At 40.0% G+C, this 20425-nt stretch overlaps 1 protein-coding gene across 3 annotated transcripts in view; it reads right to left on the bottom strand.

The window, feature by feature from the left end:
- The window catches only part of JARID2 (jumonji and AT-rich interaction domain containing 2), a 331939-nt gene that overhangs the window by 60902 nt on the left and 250612 nt on the right, over positions 1–20425 (bottom strand). For all 3 annotated transcript variants that reach the window (XM_036738762.1, XM_036738771.1, XM_036738779.1), the window contains one exon: positions 17971–18147. In XM_036738762.1, the coding sequence (XP_036594657.1) occupies positions 17971–18147 (177 nt within the window). The remainder of the gene's footprint in view (positions 1–17970; positions 18148–20425) is intronic.

Raw genomic sequence — 20425 nt, 5'->3', positions numbered from 1 at the left:
TACAGCTGACAGGCTCCCATTGCTCTCTCTCTTCTCCTCTCTGTGGTATAAGAAGGCAGCAGAAACCACGTAGTCTTCCTAATATTTCAAACAGACTCATAATAATACCAAGTTCAAATACCAAGAGATAACCCTGGTGTTTGGAGGTGTTGTTTTGTTTTTAAGGTGAACAGGAAAAAAAAAGGTTCCTCAGTCAGTGGGCTTTCCACTTGCAACAGATGGTTTTAACCTACTGTCCTGCAGACCCATCCCCACCCTTCTGGCCCCCATATAACACGTGTACTCCCCCAGGTAGGATAGACCAAAAAGGTCTCCACAGAGAAAGACAAAAGAAGATAACCAAGAAGGATGCCAATGTGAAAATGTGACATACTATCAAGAGGAACTGAAAAATACACATTTCCAGCAATATCAAATAGTAGACAATCACCGTCCCCACAAGGAGTGGGAAGGGAAGGAATTTAAATGAAGGAAGAATGTCATTGCAGAGCAAGAGGAAGTTTCTGATCATGAGCCAGAAATTTAAATGCAAGCTTCATGTCATTACAAGGCATCCATGGGGGGAGGGGTTGGGGGTGGGGAGCAACATGACAGAGAATCAATCAACTCGCTGGCATTAAATTCGTGTTACTGTACAAAAGCAGCACTTGTTTTCTGGAGCAGGTTCAACTTGGAGGCCCTATTGTCTGAAAACAATGGAATGTCTGCCAACCTGTCCCAACAGGTCAAAAGGATTTTAATACAGCGTGTGCAATTCGAACAAGTAACCCTATTTGCCCAAAGCAAAAACCGGGCCCCTACTTTAGCACCAGAGACAGACACAGAAGAAGACAGAAGAAGCCCTGTTAGTGAGTTCCTCATTAGGATACAGACACAGTTATAGTAAGAGACAGAGAGAGAGATCTTCATAGAAGATAAAATCCTGATGTGGGGGAGGGGGCCAAGCACCTAGTAAGAGCTTACTGTTTGCTGAATTGGCCCACAGACAGGGGGTTACAAGAGTTGGACAGATTTTTAAAAGTTGTATGTTTATTTTAGTCTTAAATTTTAATAACTGAAGTGATGAGCATTATTAAAACCTATGTAATGGGAAACTGAAATTTCTTGTTAAGCACTAATGGGGATGGGGAATGGAACTGTGATTTTGTTGATAGAGAGAAATCCCAAATGAGGACACTGCCTCTGCCAGGGCAGGTAGGCAGCCTCCCTACATTTCTGAGACTAACACGGTTCATATCAGAGCCAAGTCTTCCCAGATCTCAGGACAGCCCTCAATTTACAACAGAGGCCTCTCAGTATTAATATGGACTTCAAATGGGCTGACTTTAACACTCAGTTTCACCTTTCCTTCTAGGATCCTGAAGGATGGGCTTAGGATTGTAGGTTTGAGAGCTAACATAGAGAAATTACAGATTATCTTAGTTGAACCCAGTTGGCTTACAGATGAAGAAACTGAGGCAAAACACCGAGGCAGTAAGCAGCAGAAATGGGATTCAACCCCAGGTCCTGACTTCCAATTCATCATTATTAGCCTTCTTTTGTTTATCAAAAGGGCATAATGTGGGCATTATCCTAAACTCCAATAAATTAGCTTTAATTTAATAATTTAATGAATTAGCAGGGTTGGTTAAGCATGCATAATAGAAACAAAGTTATGAAACTTAAAAGTACCTAAGAAACACATGAAAATTGCGTGCAATGGTCCAAAAGATGCACCAATGTATTCAAGGAAGGGTCCTTTCTCCTACCCGAGGGTAAAGGTCTTCCCACAAAAATACAGCTAAGCAATATTACACAAATGGTTCCCCCCATGACATCAGCATTCCAGGTTACTCTACAGGGTAAATTATACCCTCTATAAAAGTGTGAACAATGAGACTTAGCATTCAAATCTCAATTGCAAAGTGTTTTAAAGTTGCCAGTTACCATTATTTTTAAAATATCTATACAGGTGCAAAATCTAAATAAAGCACATCTATGACTGACTGGGGTGATAAAACTCTCCAAGACTGGATTTGGGGAGCTTTGGACTTTCTCTCTCACTAGAGATTTTCTAGCAAAGGCTAGATGACTACTTGTCGACAGAAGAAATTGATTTCTCCTCAGACATGGGTCATGCTAGTTAACCTCTGAAGTCTCTTGTAAGTCTGAGATTTGGATGATTCCGCTTTTGTGGTTTTATTGCATCATGCCGAGGTGACAAGAGATGGGGACTGTCTATACCCAATAAACTGGAAGAAATACCCGGGGGGGGGGGGGGGGGGGGAAGGGACACGGGACAGGACAACATCTTGTGGAAAAAGATGTAAAGCATCTCATTTACATGTGGAATTGTTCAGATTACAATGGAACTGGAAATTTTGATTTAAAAAAAATAAACAAACAAAAAAATCCACAATTAAATATGCCTAAATATTTTCACTATAACCATAATGGATTCTGGAATTTCCCAATAAAAAACTGGTAACACCTGCTTAATGGATCATGACTACTAAGAAAATGCTCAACAATCCAGCCTCTACACAGATGCCAAAACAATTTTCTTAAGGCATAGATCTACATGGCATTCCCCCTATAGCCTGAGGTTTAATGCCCCCCAGAACGTGGCTCTAACTTATCCTTTTTCTAGCCTTGTTTCTTATTTAGCCCATTTCACACACTCAGTATTCTAGCCAAACCAGAATGTTGTTCTTGAACACAACATTGCATCTCCCTGGACCATACATTTCCCAAGGATGCCCTCACTAGCACAAATACATTCCTCCCTCACTTCAACCTCTCAGAATACTTAGCTTGCTTCCTTCAAGGTTCAGTTCTGGTGCCAATTTCTCTGTGAAGGCTTTCCTGAATTTCTTGGTTGTATTATGCTATCTCCCTCTACTATCTAATTTTTATTTACTTACAGATGTATAAGTTATAACCAAGTAGAAGGTATGGTCCTTGAAGTCAGGGATGTTGTGTTTTTATCTTTGTATTCAAGTTCCTTATACACATCAGGTACTCAGTCAATATTTATCAATGCAAAGCATTCCAAAAAGCAAAATATTTTTTAGGATGCTTGTTTTAGTTGAAATTGGTTACTGTAAATATGGAATGTTAACCTCTGAAGTACATGTCCAGTGTTGTGTATTTTTTTTGTGTTCAGATCTTTATCAATATTTTTATTGATAGTTAATGTTTATATAGCAATTTTTTTTTAAACAAAGCACTTTACAGTTATCACTTCCACATCCTGAGGGTTATGGGTGTAAAAAATACCTGGTAAATCCGCATAAAATTTTTTGGCCCTCCCTTCATACCAGGGAGAAGTCTGAATGATTATGGCATTAAAAGATAAAATGTGTTGATATTATACAATGCTGTACATATATCTTACGCATTTCTGAGTTTCTAAAATTTTTCTGTGTCATCTGCGGCTTCCACAAAACTCCCTTTTAATTCTTATGCCAACCCTTAATATATTGAAACCTCAATGGGGAAAGTGGCGAAGTGGAAGGGATAAATTGTATATACTTTGTCTCATTTGATCTTTTCAGGCCATTAACATCCATCTACTAAAAAGTCTACAATGTATTTCTTGTGAGGAAAAATGTTCTCTAAACTAGCAAGATCAGGTTAATATTACAATAATGTTACACTAAAGTCCTTCTCTCACGGGACTATAAGCCTAGCCTTCAATAGAAAGAAACTCTAGTTTCAATGTCTCACCAATGAATCATATAAGGATACAACGGAATACAGTAAAACTTCTGAGCTTCTGGTAAAAGACGAAAAACATGCATTTCTCTAACATTCAATTTATGACACTCAACTTAAGACAGACATTCAATTATACATTTCCTTACCCTGTCATCTTCCAACATTATAAGCTTTTCCCCCTCCAAATGATTTTGATTAAACACAGAGGGGAAAAATTGTGCAGGGAAAGTACCAGACTCCCTTGAAGCCAAGAACACAATTTCTTTTCCTCAGAAACAAATAGATGGATCAATGGATAGAGCACTGAGCTCAGAGTCAGGAAAACCAGAGCTCAAATCCAGCCTCAGCCACTTTCTAGCTGTGTGACCTTGGCCAAGTCACTTAACATCTGTCTGCCTCAGTTTCTTCAACTGTAAAATGAGGATAATAATAGTACTTCACAGAATTTTAAGAATCAAATGAGATAATATTTATAAAGCACTTAGCATAGTATCTGGCACATAGTAGGCACTTAATAAATGCTTATTCAGAGTTTTTTTTGAAAGTTCCATCAAGGCAAATTAGCCACTATAAATAGCTTCCTTTTTTTATAAAAAAATAGAACACTGCCAATGCTCTGATCAAGTGGTTAAGAGTGACTCTTGCTAGTGTTAGCAAATGCCTAAATTATCCCCTAAGGGGAAAAATAAGCCAAAAGGGGAAGATGATAAGTTGACAAATAATTTGATGTTTTCCATATTTTGATTACTGTTGTTCAGTCATGTCCAACTCTTCACGACCCCATTTGGAAGTTTTCTTGGTGAGATACTGGAGTGCTCTGCCATTTCCTTCTCCAGCTCATTTTGCAGATGAGGAACCTGAGGCAAATGAGGTGGAGTGACCTGCCCAGGATCATATATCTAGTGTCTGAAGCCAGATTTGAACTCAGGAAGATGAGTCTTTCTGACTCTAGACCCTGCATTCTATCCACTGCACCACACAGGTGACACAGTATATTTTAACACTGGTGTAATTAATACTTTATACTAACAGCGTTATCAAAAATAGCTTGATTCTTCCTATTCATACTAGTAAGGTTTTCTGGAAGGAAAAGTTTTAGAAAACAATGACCAATGAGTGGATGCTGTAGGAAGGCAGAATTAGGCAGAAACATTAGGGAAAAATTCCTAACAATCAGAGGTATCTAGAAATGGAATGAGATGCAGTCTCCCCACCATTAATGGTCTTCACTCATAAGTTGGACATTCTTCTTGATCAGATGCATATGAGACTAAATGCCATTCCTGATTTTGGGACAAGTGAAAGCAAGTGAGACAAAATGAAGGTGCAAGCACATACCTGGGGGCACTCACGAACACCCTCTCAATAATTTATTCAAAATGACAGCAGAAGAGTCACTCAGCAGTGAATTCTGTAGAAAGCACAGCACTGCAGAAAGTAATCATGAACCATCACACTAAATGAGGTCCCCTTTGCTTTTTCAGGGCACTCCCTCAGGACAGACATCTCTACATACACAAAGGTCATTCCTGGGAAAGTATAGGGAATGGAGCAAATCTCAGTATGACACCCATCCGGGGGTGCTACAAGCTCATATGAAATAATAGATGTAAAGCACTTAATGCAATACATAAAAGCCAGTTATTATCAGTGTTATGGTAGCAGGTGGTAAACTTGGGGTTTGATCCCAAATGGTCTCACTCCAAATCCAGCCCTCTTTCTCCTATGCCACCCTTCCTACCTGGGACCTCAGTAAGTCTTATGGCTTCTTCCATGATAGGAGCTCTTGATGAAATGTGTTTTATGCAAACAATTAGATCCCAAATAAAACATGCATCCATGGGCTTAAATTATGAATCCTACCATTACTCCCTTATTATGTTATTATGAGTATTAATATTAGTATTATTGTGTTATTATTGTTATTAATTAGCCTAGTCTCCAAGTCTCTAGTCTGGTAATGATTTCATTCTCTGAGCCTTCAACTTCACTTCTGATAAGCAACAGAGAAATATAGGAGTATTTGGTAAATGTTCAATAAATCAGCTCTCACCCCTCCCCCAAAACGTACTTGCACTATCAAGTTTAATCTGCGTTATCAACACTTTCTTAAGCCTACAATCAATAAAAAGTAGGCCAACCCTGATTTTTTGATTGCCAGATTTCTGAGATATAAATGGTCATACTGAAAATTAACTTGCTAGTTACAATAGGCTCCAACACACCCCTGTACCCATTCCATGCTAGGATTTTTACATAAGTGAAATCTGTTTAAAATTACGATCCAGGGCAGCCCTGAAAAGCAAAAGAAGGCAGAAGATATGGTACAATGGCAGTGCTGTAAAAAGGAGGGAGTAACAGCTCTGGAGTCAGATGTCTTGGGAGTCTGATCTTAAGTCCCGGATGATTACCTTGTGACAAAAAATACACCCTCCTCATCAGTACAATGAGGTAGATGGACCAGGGACCTGAGGTCCCTTCCCCCACTATATGCTCTTGTCAGAAGACTTATGTTGGAGAAAGTCTATTCCTCACAATCGGTTACTATGGTGAAGGAGGGAGTAATGGTAGGATTCATAATTTAAGCCCATGGACACATGTTTTATTTGGGATCTAATTGTTTGCATAAAACACATTTCATCAAGAGCTCCTATCATGGAAGAAGCCATAAGACTTACTGAGGTCCCAGGTAGGAAGGGCTGGATTTGGAGTCAGACCATTTGGGATCAAACCCCAAGTTTACCACCTGCTACCATTTAACATCTCCGAGCATTGATTTCTTCATCTATAAAAGGAAAATAATGGGGTCAGTACCTAAAGTATCTTCCAGCTGTATCTATGAGCCTAAAAATATATTTAGAAACTTAGTTCCACATTTAAATTTGCTCACAAAGGACTAGCATGCCTCCCACTTATAAAAATTCTGGAAAATGCACTAGTCGTAATAGAACATCATAGATATAGGACGACAGGGAAAGGGGCACACCGGAGAAAGCTGCTAATTTTTAAAATGCAGAAAGTTAGAGATCTCTTCATTCTGTCACTAAAGGCTGACGAAACATCCCCCAGGAGGCAGCTGACTGCTCCACCCTGGCGAATGCCAAGCAGAAATTTGGTACAGTAGTTCAAATGATTGCTTTCTGGCCTTTAAACACCATGCCCTCAGTGTGAATCCAAAAGCAATTAAATCATTCCAGCTGGGAGTCCAATGACATGCTCAGTTTAAAAAGTCTACATGGAAATGCCCTCTTGCCAGCAAACCCCCTGCTGGCTCTTCCTATTGTTGGGTAAGGTGACACACATTTAAAGGCACAGGCAGTATGGGATGAATTTGCCTTAAACAATTTCATAAAATTAAAGCTAAGCCATATTCTAGATTCTAAACAAACTTAAATCCATTCCTAATTTATGGATTTCTTTGGTCTGTTTCACTTTCCTTGTGGCAGAAACAGGCAATTTAAGTGACTTCAGAAAAATTTGCTATTCAAAGATGATGCTTTATGATAAATCCTAGTAATAACTGAATGCACAATTAAATTTCACTCTGTACTGGTATGGAGCAGGGGGCTAGAAGTTTCAGGGAACTGAGCTAAGTGTCTTTCTGCACTATCTGCAAATAGGAACTAGAAAGCTATATATTTATCATAAGAGTTAGTCATGCAAACCTCAGGAACTTTCATGCCTTACTACAACCCATTTATACTATTCCAGAGGTCTCTAAGGAAACTAAATTTAACATCTGTCAGTGGCTGGTCAATCCACTGAAATTTAGAAATAATATGAAAACAGAATGTCTATATGGCTCTGTTGTTCTCCCTTTAGGCAAAAAAAAAAAAGCCTGCCAGCATCTCTGAGAACTTGTTTAATCCCAGAGCAGTTACATAATACTTTTAGGTCCTTTCTTATGACAAAAAGCTACCTTATATTCTATATGTGCTACACATTCACTACCCTCAAATACACCACTCACTCAGGTCAGTCAACAGCTGAGGCAGACATCAAAAGACATGGGGACAATGAGTTTCTGTAATACCCTTCACCGCACTGGAGAAGAGTAAAGGAAGATAGAAGGTAATCTCTCACCCCAAATCTATGCTAAACATTCCACATCACCTTACAGCGATGGAAGGCTGTACCATGTTTAAATATCCAAAAGTCTCCTTTCTTAAGGTGATTTTTGAAAACACACCGGAGTGACACAATAAAAAGAAGAAAAAATAGTCTATCAGGTCACATTCCATCTACAGATTTTTCTTCTCCATTTTGCCGGTGTAACACACACCTGGGGGCACTCTTAATTATGAAGCATTTCTGGGACAGTGGCGAGTGGTAACGCTGCCCTCTGTGCCCCTTGTACCTTCTCAACCTCTTCAACTGTTCATTAGGAGGTAATTAGGTGACAAGGCCTAGGTGAAGCTAATCAAGTTAAGAGCCTTGGCTACACTCCTTTACATGAGTACTTACTTAGCCTGTCCTGAAGCTGAAGCAGTGTCCTCCTCTGTCCAGGGTACAGGGAAACATTAATCCATTAACACGTACAGGGATTGGCACTACATTCAGCTCATTGGAACCACCCTCCTTTGGGGCCTGCATATGTGGGCACGTATGCAAGCACACATACTGGGTTGGAGCTTGTTGGTACTTAATAAAACCATGTGACCTCCCACCTACACCACCTTCCCCCACACAGAGTCAGAAGCTGCTTTCTTCAAAGGAAAAAAAAAAACCATATGCACTATTCTCAGCCATGGAAATGGACAAAAACTGTGCTACTAGGTAGGTACATACACAGATAGACCAAAAACCAAAACCTATAAAGCATTCATTTTAAGTTCCTTAAGAGCAGGGACCATCTTTTGCCTCTTTTTGTATCCTCAGCACTTAAAAAATAACACTGGCACATAGTAGGTGGTTAGTAAATGTTTATTGATTGATTATGAGAAAAAGGGGAAGTAAACAAGCATCTGCTAAGCATCAAGCATTGTTAGAGTCAGGAAGACTCTTTCTTCTTCCGAGTTCATATCTGGCCTCGGACTCTAGCTGTGTGACTCTGGGCAAGTCACTTCACCCTGTTTGCCTCAGTTCCTCTTCTGTAAAATGAGCTGGAAAAGGAAATGGCAAACCACTCCATTATCTTGGCCAAGGAAACCCCAAATGGGGTCACAGAGAGTCAGAAACTGCTGAACAACAAAAGAGTCAGGCATTGTACTTAAATGCTTTATAGATAGTATGTTATTTAATTCTCACAACAACCTTGGGAAGTAGGTGCTAGTATGACTCCCATTTTTCAGTTGAAGAAACTGAGACAGAGATTAAGTGACTTGTCCAACGTCATGCAGCTCTAAGTATCTGAGACCAAATCTGAACTCAGATCTTTTCCTAACTCCAGACCCAGCTGCACTACTCACCTGCTTTCAACATCCTGAATGCATTCCGTGTGGCATACTGGCTGCATTCAATGCCATTACTCCCCTTTTGACACAGGGCAGTATCTAGGATTTGGAGCTGGGAAGATCCTAGGATCAAAGCCTAGACTTAAATAGTGTCTAGTTTATCCCCACCCAAGCCATTTTACAGATTAGGAAACTGGAGGCAAGGAGAAGAGTAAATGACTTATTTATTCAAAACAGCAAATAGCAAAATGATGAGGTTCTCTGCCCACAAACCCAGAGAGCAGGGAGGGGGAAAGATGGAGAAGGGCGGAGGGAGATAAGAGAAGAGAGCAAGCAGTGGAGAGAGTGGAAGAAAGGAGAGAGAGAGAGAGAGAAGAGAGAAGAGGAGGAGACAGAGGAGAGGGATCTTCTACAGGTCTCTTGTGTATAAACGGCAGGGATCCTTTGCTGACCTTTTATAATACCTATTTTGATCTGCTGAATCTCCTGAAAAAAACAAAACAAAACACCTCAAGCTTTCTTATGGTTGGTACTATGAGGCCAAACATGAAATCACAGGGGAGGGTCGGGTGAGACAGGAATACTGTGAGGGCTCTGTAGCCACACAGGCCTTGAATCCCACCTCTGCCACTTATTACCACAGTGGCCTTGGGTAAGTCAGTCATTTCACTTTTCCCAGCACCTTCCCAACCCTAGGTTCCCCCCACAGTATCTGACTCCAAAACTACCTTGTGTTTATTCTGTATAGATTTATAAACTTACTAGCTGTGTGACCTTGGGCAAGTCACTTTACCTCTGTATGCCTCGATCTCCTCATTTGTAAAATGGGAATTATAATAGCATCTACTTCCCAGGGTTGTTGGGAGGAGCAACTCAGACAATGTCTGTGAAGTGCTTAACATCGCACCTAGCACACAAAAAGGGGCATATATCATTATTATATATGTCCACATTATATTTCCCCAAGAGAATGAAGCTTCTTGCGAGAATGGGTCATTTCATTTCATTTGTTTGTTTTTGTACCCTGGGCCCAAGCACAGCACTTGGGCATGTCATAGGCATGTAAAAATAGTGGGAGATCGAATGTTTGGTTCTCCCAATTTCTTCATCTGTAAAATGAGAAGGCTGTGCTAGACTCTCTCAGGTGCCATACTGCTCTAAATATAGAGTCCCCAAGAAGCAGAGATAAACACAAAAATAAGGGACTAATGACTAGAGGAGTAAATCTATTTACCAAGGACTTAGTACAATCTAATGGAAAGGTCAATGGACCTTGAGTCATCTAAATGTAAGCATCAGAAAAGCATCAAATAAACATGTCATCTGGGCAACTCACCTACATTAGAGCAGGTACCAAAGGCCTATCTATCCTTCATGACTGCTGAATGTGGAAAAGAGGGCTGGAGACAGAACACCAACCTTTGCTATTTACTGCTCCTCTGAGCTTGAGTAAATCATTCACCCACTCCTGAGGTCCATTTCTTCACTTAAAAAATGAGGGGTTTGGGGAGGATGGGTTCTGAGAGCTATAAGGAGCTATTTTTGTCCATGGCAGGAAGTGAAAGTACAGGGTGTCCCCCAAAAGTCTAAGTGAACTTTGAAGATCCAGTAGCTTAAAACTGCACTCCTGACTTCTGGAGCACACTGTATTATCTCTTATTGACAATAACAGTCAGAGGGTTTGGGAGCTAGAAATGATCTTAGAGCTCATTTAGACTAAATGCCTCACTTTACAGATGAAGAAAATGAGGTCCAAAGAGTTCATGAAGCAAGTGGATCAACGTCAAACACCTAGTCACAGTGGCAGAGTTGGAGGCATCTGAAGATTATTTCAGTTTTTCCAATAGCAAGAAGTACCTTGCCTATCTGTCTTTCAGAGTAATTGAGCAAATGAGGGAAAAATGAGTATAACTAAGCTTTGGAGGTCTTACAATCACATACCTCAGTTGTCAGGCATAGCTGAAGAACAGGGTACTCTAAAGACAGGCATTCTTGCTATAACTGAAAACTAAATCTTTAAGCTACAACCATTCTTTGGATGAGGTTTGAAGTTTTGACAGAAATCTTCCTGATATATCATATATTTCCCTATCTTGGTGGCATACCAAAACTAGACTTTTCATAATGACTTGGGGCCTTCGTCACAATCAAGAAAGCTTGGCATTGTAGAAAAGACTATGAGACCACTCTCTCCAAAGACTTCCACAAGCTGCCATCTCTGAAAGTGCTATTTGAGATGCCCAGGAAGGCAAAACACTTGTCTTGGAAATCTGAGGAGTTCCTTAAGAGCAGAAAATCAATCAACCAATATTAATAAAGAACCAGGCACTATTCTAGGAACTGGGGATATAGAATCAAAAACAGAAAAGTCCCTACTCTCAAGGAACTTATATTCTATCACAGGACAAAGAATTCTCAGAGGCTGAAATCAGGAGGGCCTTCAAGGCAACCTGTGTGCAAAGTCACTGAGACAGGATTGCCCACAGTGCTCCACTATAGCAGCATGGACTCCAAGCAAGGTGACAGATCCATATGCCCTTGTAGTGGGATGTGACCTTGTGGAAGTCACTTAAATGTAACGAACATCAGCAACCTCATACATAAAATGACAAAACCTTAAACCAAAGTTGTTGCTCTTGCTATTTCTGGGTGGGGAAAAATACCCTGCATGCACCAATCCATTCTTATCCATCTGGAAACAAATGCTGGTCTAGACAAACAGCTGCCTGATAACTGGGGAATGTGGTCTTTGTGTGCACCAAAGAGAACCTGACAGATTAGAGGACATGCTGCTGCTCTCTGGGCAGCTTATCTCATGCCTTATGCCAGCCCCAAGGAGAATGCCTTCTTCCTCTGGGCATCCCCAGCAGGTTCTCCAGGGGCACCCCTGGAATTCTGAGCGATGTACAACTGATAAAGACAACACAAAAAGCAGGAACCAAACCCCTCATTTTTTAAGCGAAGAAATAGACCTCGAGAGTGGGCGAATGATTTGGGGGGGAGAGGGGGCCAGGGCAATTTAAGTGACTTGCCCAAGGTCACACAGCTAGTACATGTGTCAAGTGTCTGAGGCCACATTTGAACTCAGGTCCTCCTGACTCCAGTGCTGGTGCTCTATTCACTGCGCCACCTAGCTGCCCCAGTGGGTGAATGATTTACTCAAGCTCAGAGGACCAGTAAAGCCAATATTTCATACCTGCTCTACAATGTCCAGCATGGTTGCTGGCACATAGTAGGCACTTATTAAGTGCTTGTTAATTGGCTGACCACTTAACAAGTGTGTGACAATGGCAGTAGATAAAATCTTAAGTATGAGACATTACAGGGAGACTGCACAGTCTTTTTGGTGGATAACCGTAATCTATCAGGTTATTCAATTAGCAAACCAACAACTCAATTCCATCATCACTGGGTACAAGGAAGTCCTGGCTGTGTCTGTGCAGACTGATTATTAATCCTAACCACTTGTCAACAAGATCAAAGATTTCTTTGCTGATCCTGGGGCAGTGGCCACAATACCTGCTCCTGCCACTCCTGTAACCTCAGCCAATGGAGAAATGAAGGAAATGGCAAAAGAAGCTTGTTTGATCAGCTCACAAATAGAGAACTACTTAGCTAGTGAGATTGGTAAAACCAGGAAATAAAAGTGTTCATGAAGGAACGAGAGCAGCTAGGTAGAAGAGACTGGGCTAAACTCCCAATTCTCACCACTTAACTATGGGATGTCAGGTAAATCACTTCACCTTTCTTGGTGTCAATGTCCACATCTGTGGAATGATGAGGTTGGATGATGTGTTGTCCCTTCTTACTCCCAAATTCTATAATGAGCTGTCCAAATTGTCTCAATGCATTCTACTCTAAGAATCAAGTAGGACATTGACCTAAAAATCAGCAATGAAAGAAAAGCAATAAAGTAAGCAAGCTGATTTTAAAAACAAATAGCAGCTTTTGAATTGCCACCTTTTTCAAAAAGTGAAGTAGGACAGACTTCTAAATCACCAAATTTATCTAATTTGTTATTTTCATGGGATAATACCACCCCATGTAATTTTAGGGCTTTGCTATTTAAGATTTAAGTCATATGGCATTACTGAAACTAAAAGCATAAATAAGACATGCCATCTCTGGCTATCTCTTTGTGGCCCCAGACACTTGTGGGAGACGAGCTGCTGTGTGACAGTTAACTAAGGTATCACTGTATTCATTAACATAATGGTGCAATATCACTTATGAAGGGCGTTTGTTAATGCCATATGGACCTCAAAAGCCTATCTTCACAAAAAGGAGCAGAAATTTCAGAGACAAGCAGGCAATTAAACTTGTTGGCCTGGTTTAGCATAACAACTGGCACCTAGTACACAAGATTATCAAAGATAATCACGAGATAGCTCCCCTTCATGACCAAGACATTTGTAGTAGTTTATTCAAGTTTCTAATCAATAGATTAGATAGATCAATAGATTAGATATAGTTTTCTAATCAATACAATCCCTGTATTACTGACTCTTTTAGCTGACAATAAAAAGGAAACTCCTCAGATCCCTCGTACTCAATGATTCTGAATTCATTATTTCTGACACTTGAGGAGAACATATATACATATATATATATACATATATATATACACATACATACATACATATATAAATCAACCATTTTTCCTATGTCTAACAAAATATATTATGAAAGCTGCTATGCATTTAAAGAGCCCATCAGAGACCCTTCTTTGACCCTGGATGAGTAACTTCCATTACTGCTAGTTACTTTTCATGGCGGCAGAGTGGAACTGGTCTGTATGCTCTGTTTACTTATACAGGAAGACTGATATCTATTTCATGAACTGAAGGCTACAAAACTCTTAAAAAAACCCACTTAGTTTAGTTTTTTGTTTAAGAGCAAGAAATATAAAATAATTCTTCACTTAAAATAAGAAAAGGAAATATAAAATTCCATTTAAAAATATAACTATTTTGGATCATTGAGGGGAAATTCTCTCTCCTCTAAAGTGACCAAAACAGAGAACAGAAAAGAGTAGGAAACAGAGAACTAGAGGAAAAATTTTAAAAAGGGAAAGAACAAGGAAGAGAGTGAGGCACACAGAAACACAGTAAGACATTCCAAATAAAGAGGTAAAAAACAAGAAGATAGAGAGAGACAGAATTGAGAAAATCGGAATTTCATGGACCAGCATTTTCACCTCATGGTATTTTGGGATATTTGCCCCCTAAAGATATTAAAGGTGTGTTTCATTTATATAACCAAGGCACCTATGGGGATATTACTTCATGGAATTCATTTAACAGACCACAGAAAATCAGTCCAGCGATTCAAATCACAGGCTAGATATTCCCTACCTTAAACTGAAAAAGTATATGGATGTCAACAGTCCTGAACCAGGTTCAATCAAATTAAGGAAAAAGTATATCCAATTCTGTAATTCTGTGAACCTAAGTATTTTCGTGCCTGCTACTAACTGTCCAGATATAATATAATTGAAACTGAAGGCCCCCTCCTCTGGAGGCAGTATTAAAAACCTTGAAGAAATGTGAGGGAATCTAAAGTCCTCCAGCAAAGGCAGATAAACTTTGCCACTACAGAAACCTTAAGTAGCCATTTTTAACATCCCAAATTAAAAACAGGTGCCTGATCGAGTTTCAGCAAATTCAATTATAAGAGAAATGCTATAGAAGAGGTACCTTCAAAAGCACCTGTAGCAGACAAAAGATTTAAGCAAATAATAACCTTTTAGTTCAGAATGTATATTTTCTGCTATTCCTATTCACATGATGGTGTCCCGGTGGGATACAAGGGAGGGGAGGGAGAAACTCACCAGATGCAAATGGAAGTGAAGAAGCTTTGTAAGAGATTAGCAAATGAATGGAGGAACCACGTTTATCTAAGGTTTAGGTATAATTAGAGTAGAAATCTTAAATAGAGATACCTTTCAAAAAGCCACTATTTTCAGTTGGTCTTTGCAAAGAAGAGATCCCAGAAATGCACATGCCAACACAGACAAACATCTATTCCCAAAAATCAACAGAAATTGCCTCATGCGCTAATCGACCCCTGAAAAAAAAAATGTTTCTAAATACAGCGTGATGACCTCGAAGTAGGACTCTCCAAGCTCACCCCAAGGGGGCTTGCAATAGAACCCAACTATACACATGTCCTGCTGCCCTGCCCCCAAAGTGGCAGATGACCTAAAGGCAGAGGCACCTGGGGCAGGACATGAGTGTGTTATGTGTGTGAGGGACCCCACCAAGCCAGAGGCAAAGAGTCCAGCCTTCAGCTGGGGAGAGTTTTCTCCTCTACCCAGAAGTCACTTGGCTCAGAATCAGAGGCCTGTGCAACACAGCCCAGACAGGTTCTGAGGTTCAGCCCCCAAGTACAATGGGAACTAAAGCACTAGAAACAGAAATAAGATTCTTCTGTATACTCTGCTAAAATAGGTTTGGCATTTAAATATAAATCCAGCTTTTAAAAGCACTTCAAAAGTTCCATCTAAGAACTAGAAACAGCTACCACCAGTAATACCACCAACCACACTAAACACACACACGCAAATATACACAAACACACACAACGTCCCCACCCCACATACCCCAAGAAGTCCCTGTGAAATGATGCCAAGTGATTCACCTCTATTCTTCCCACAATAAATAACACTGAGGCTCATGATATCAAAGGAAAAATCAAGCTCATGAGATCCATGAACATGTACCACAGTATATGGCATTAGAAGCAGAATCTTGTCTTCAAAAGCATGTATAGGAGACTCCAAAGCCTTTTCATTAGCCTCAAGCAAGCAGGGAGAGGAGAGAGGGTTTATTGTTGTTTGCATTTTGGTTGTTATTGTCCCCCAAAGAAACCAAATTTCAACAAGTACCTAGGGTATGGATCACCATGACAGATTCAGTCACCTGACTACCCACACTGAAAAAGCAACATGATTAAAATATATTATGATGAAGGCTGCCTTTGGGGAAGGAATCAGGGTGATCTATACTGATGATGATTACTAAGACAGCAACACTTTAGAAACAGGGCTCTTCCCTATTTTCACACCACCATACTTTGTGCTCACGTTTGCTATTTTGTTTATCATCCTTTCGGCTAAAATGGAACAAGAAAATTAATTCTTCCTCAGGGTAAAAAGAAAAACATTCTAAGTGCCCATCTCTCTTCCTCTACAGTCTGTTAAGAGAGTTCACCTATCTTCATGGCTTTACCTATCAACTCTGATGACTAACATCTTTATTTCCAGTATTAACATCTCACTCCAGCTCCAAGCTAACATCCCCAAATGTCTTGGCCACTGCGTATCCCAAAGCGAACCAATCTTCTCCCACAAAAATAGATCCCTATATTTCTTTCCATTGTAACTTCCTGATTCCAGACAACCAACCTTGAAAAAGGTAAAAAATCTATGATTTTTCCCTCCCCTCCTATGGCCCACATCTGGAACTTTTTATAAGTCCAATGTGTCTTCAAAAGTACATCAATCATGCTTCTGATCCATTTCTGGTACACATCTTTACCAGTTCAGGATTTCAAGAGGCAAAAACTTCAAGCCTATACTATATTCACAGAAGTTTCCAAGAGAGTCTCAAGGACAATTGATAATTTCCTCTAGGCTGAGGGTTCTTAACCTTCTTTGTGTCACGTACCCCTCTGGCAGTCTGGTGAAGCCTATCAACTCCCATCTCAGAAAAAAAGTTTGGTCAAAAATAATTACTGTCAGCAGCATAAAGCTGAGTGTTTATTTACACAGATCTTGAACAAATGGCTATAGTTTTCCTTTGCAGGTCTTGTTTCTACAATCAAACTATATATAAGTTCACTGAAGAAGGGACAGTGACCTATTTTTTCACTATCTTCCACAGTCATAAGCAATCAAACAATCAATCAGCAAAGACTTTAGTGAGAGTCTTTTATGTGACAACTTTGTGTTAAATGCTGCGAGGCAAAAAGACAAAAATTAAGCCGTCCCCCTGCCAGGGATGGGGAACCCACAGCCTCAAGGCCGCATGTGGTCCCTCACAGTCCTCAAGTGAGGCCCTCTGACTGAACCCAAACTTCACAGAACAAATCCCTAATGTTAAGTAAAGGGGATGCGATCAATAAATTCTCCTTGACTAATCAGTTAACATCCTCAACTGTAATCAAAGTTACTAATAGTCAGTGTGTACCTTTAGCTTTGTCCCACCAAATTACAAAAGGTGCCTCGTGATAAAGATCTCTGAGCAAAATAAAGACATAATATTAAAGTCTCCCTAATCACCATTGTAAATAACCCTATTTTTTTGCAGAAATGACTGTAAGAAGTCTTATGAAATTCACCCAACTCTTCATATCTTGCACTTGAGTCATCATGCCAGTTTCCTTCTGCATGGAGGTTGGGCTTAGTAAAGGGAGGCGACAGATCATTGCATAAGCCATGAGAAAAACTGTTTCTCTTCTCCCCCCCTCTACCCACAAGTATGTGAGACCTCAGGCAGTCACTATCTCCCTTGGTTTCACTTTCCTTATCTACAAAATGAAGAAATTGGACAAGGTTTCTCAGGTTCCTTCAACCAATAAATACTTTCTTTCCCATACCACTCTGAACACATCTGATCTCACTGGCTCTCAGGAGCCAAGCAGGGCCAGGCCTGGTTAGTACCCCAAGGTGGAGCTGTCTGAGAATATCAGGCCAAGCAGGCTTAGGCAGACACTGGGACAGTGGGACAAACAAGGGCCTGAGATGACTTGTGTGGCCTTGGACAAGTCCCTCCTGAATCTCTTCTTGAAGAGGAGAGGGGGTGATGGGGATGACCTCCGAGGTGGCATCAAGCTCTCTGTCTGGGTCTAGGAACCTCTGATGCATCAGAGTACTCACCATGTCCATTGTGAACATGTTTGTGTGTTTTTCCTTTCCTGGGGGTTGACTGGCATGAAGATGAAGCATTGTTTGTGGCTGCTTTAGTATCTTCTGTCTCTTCATCCTCTTCTTCTACATCCTCCTCATCCTGAGAGCTTCCAAAATACACCATGTTGTTGGGCAGCGCTGGGGAACCTGGATGGTATAAGAAAGTGGTCTTGTTAACAGAGATCCCTTCAGAGCTCACAACGATGAAAACAACGATGATTCTTAGGCTGTTTGGTAGATACTAGAGATGTGTATAGGTAACTATATCAATACCTTTAACAATGAACATTTAATAAAAAGCCTGTATTCCTAGGAAATCAGCTTTACCTGTGTCATTTCAAAGCTAAAGCAAAATGTGACCAGGCTAAGAATAATGCTATTTAGCCTTCACAGCACACGCCTCAATTTCTTCAGTAATTCTTACAATAATATAAAATAAAGGCATATGGAAGAAGAGTGGTGCATTCACTGAATTTTTTTCCCTTAGAAAACAGGCCATTCTGGGTTCCAACTTTAAACAAGTTTTATACTTCAGAACACAAACAGAAAACATAATACTGTCAATTCTCGTAGAGGCACTAAGTCATGGGTGGGGGTGGGAGGAGACAGTCTACAAAAGAATTTTGATTTGAGGAAGAAAAAAGGTCACTCAGCTTTCCCCTTTGCACCTGCCATCTCAATTCTAAGCAAGCATCCCAAGGGGTTTCACTTACTCAAAGCTGAGATATGTGAGGGGTTTCTAGACTTTTTGATTGAGCACCTCTGTCAATGAAAAATTCTCAAGCATCCATGTCCAATGTGGAAATTTACTGACTTACAAATTATACACATGCTACTATACTAATAGGTACATTATAAAATTTACACAAAACAAAGTTTAAAACAAAAGGAGGAAATAAAGGCCAAATAATGTCTGCTCCTTAGCAAAATAATTCCGGCAATTATATGGTTTTCTAAGATACACAGACAACTAATAGAAGCTCATAACACGAAAAGCTATTCCCTAACAAACAAGTGCTCAAAAGATACGGAAAAAAAAAAACCAGTTGTCTAAAGAAAAATTACAAACTATTAAAAATGTAAAAGAATCCAAACCACTAATAATAAAATAAATGCCAAACAAAACAACTCTGAGATTTCAGTTCACACTCAGCAAACTGGCATAGATGATACAAAACCAGAATGTTCCATGTTAGAGGGGTCCTAGAAAAAAACAGCACATTAGTGCATGTTAACAGAACTGTGAATTGGTATAACCAATCTGGAAAGCAATTTGAAATTATGCCCACAAAGTAGCTAAAACAGACACACCTTTTTACTCAGAGATTATAGTACAAGGCAAATGCCCTAAGGAGATCACTGGAAAAAAAAAGAAAGGCTCAAAATGCAAAAATATTTATAGCAGCCCCTTTTTGTGGTAACAAAGAAACAGAAATAAAGTTGATGCAGTTGACTTTGGAAACAACTAAACAAACTGTGATCAATGAAAGCAACGGAATATTAGCCTGCTTTAAAAAAAAAAGGCAAATGTGTTAAATTCAAAGAAGTGTGCAAAGAAATACCTGAACTGATGCAAACTGGAACTGGCAGAACCAAGAGAACAACAAAAGCAGCAATGCTTTACAACAATGTAAATAGAAAGAACAACTACAAACAATGGAAAAGGAATGTTGCAAAACTGCAGACATGGAGACAGAGAGGACAAGTGCACAGCTCGGGTGTCCATAGGTGTAGAACACATACAAGGTGTTCCCTGTAACAGATGTAACAGAATTTTTTTTTGGGGGGGGGGGGGTGGAGGGGGAGGAGGGGGAGTGGTTTTGTGGATTTTTCCCCCTTCTTCCTTTTCTAAAGGAAATGCTATTGCTGTAAGGCAGCCATGCAGAGAAGAGAACAGAGTGCTGGGCCTAGAGTCAGGAAGACTTAAGTTCAAATCAGATGTTTCCTAGCTAGTGACTTAACCTGTATCTTCCTCAGTTTCTTCATCTGTAAAATGGTGACAATAACAGCACCTACCTACCAGTGTTTGTATAACATGCTTATTAGCGCAGTGCCTGAAACATAGTAGGTGCTTTAAAAAATGCTTGGTCCCCTATGCCCAAAGGCCTATGAAATTGTGCAAACCCTGCAATATCACTTCTAGGTCTGTATCCCAAAGAGATCATAAAAATGGGAAAAGGACCCATACATACAAAAATATTACAGCAGCTCTTTTTGTGTTGGCCAAGAACTGGAAATTGAGGGGGTGCCAATCAGTTGGGGAATGGCTGAACAAGTGGCGGTATATGATGGTGATGGAATACTACTGTTCTATAAGAAATGATGAGCAGTCAGACCTCAAAAAAACCTGGAAAGAGTTATACGAATTGATGCTGAATGAAGTGAGCAGAACCAGGAGAACATTGTACACAGTAACAGCCACATT

Source organism: Trichosurus vulpecula, chromosome 1, assembly GCF_011100635.1.
Source record: "Trichosurus vulpecula isolate mTriVul1 chromosome 1, mTriVul1.pri, whole genome shotgun sequence".
Classification (NCBI taxonomy): Eukaryota; Metazoa; Chordata; class Mammalia; order Diprotodontia; family Phalangeridae; genus Trichosurus; species Trichosurus vulpecula.
The sequence above is the reverse complement of the archived record's forward strand: the minus strand, read 5'-3'. Positions and strand labels throughout refer to the sequence as shown.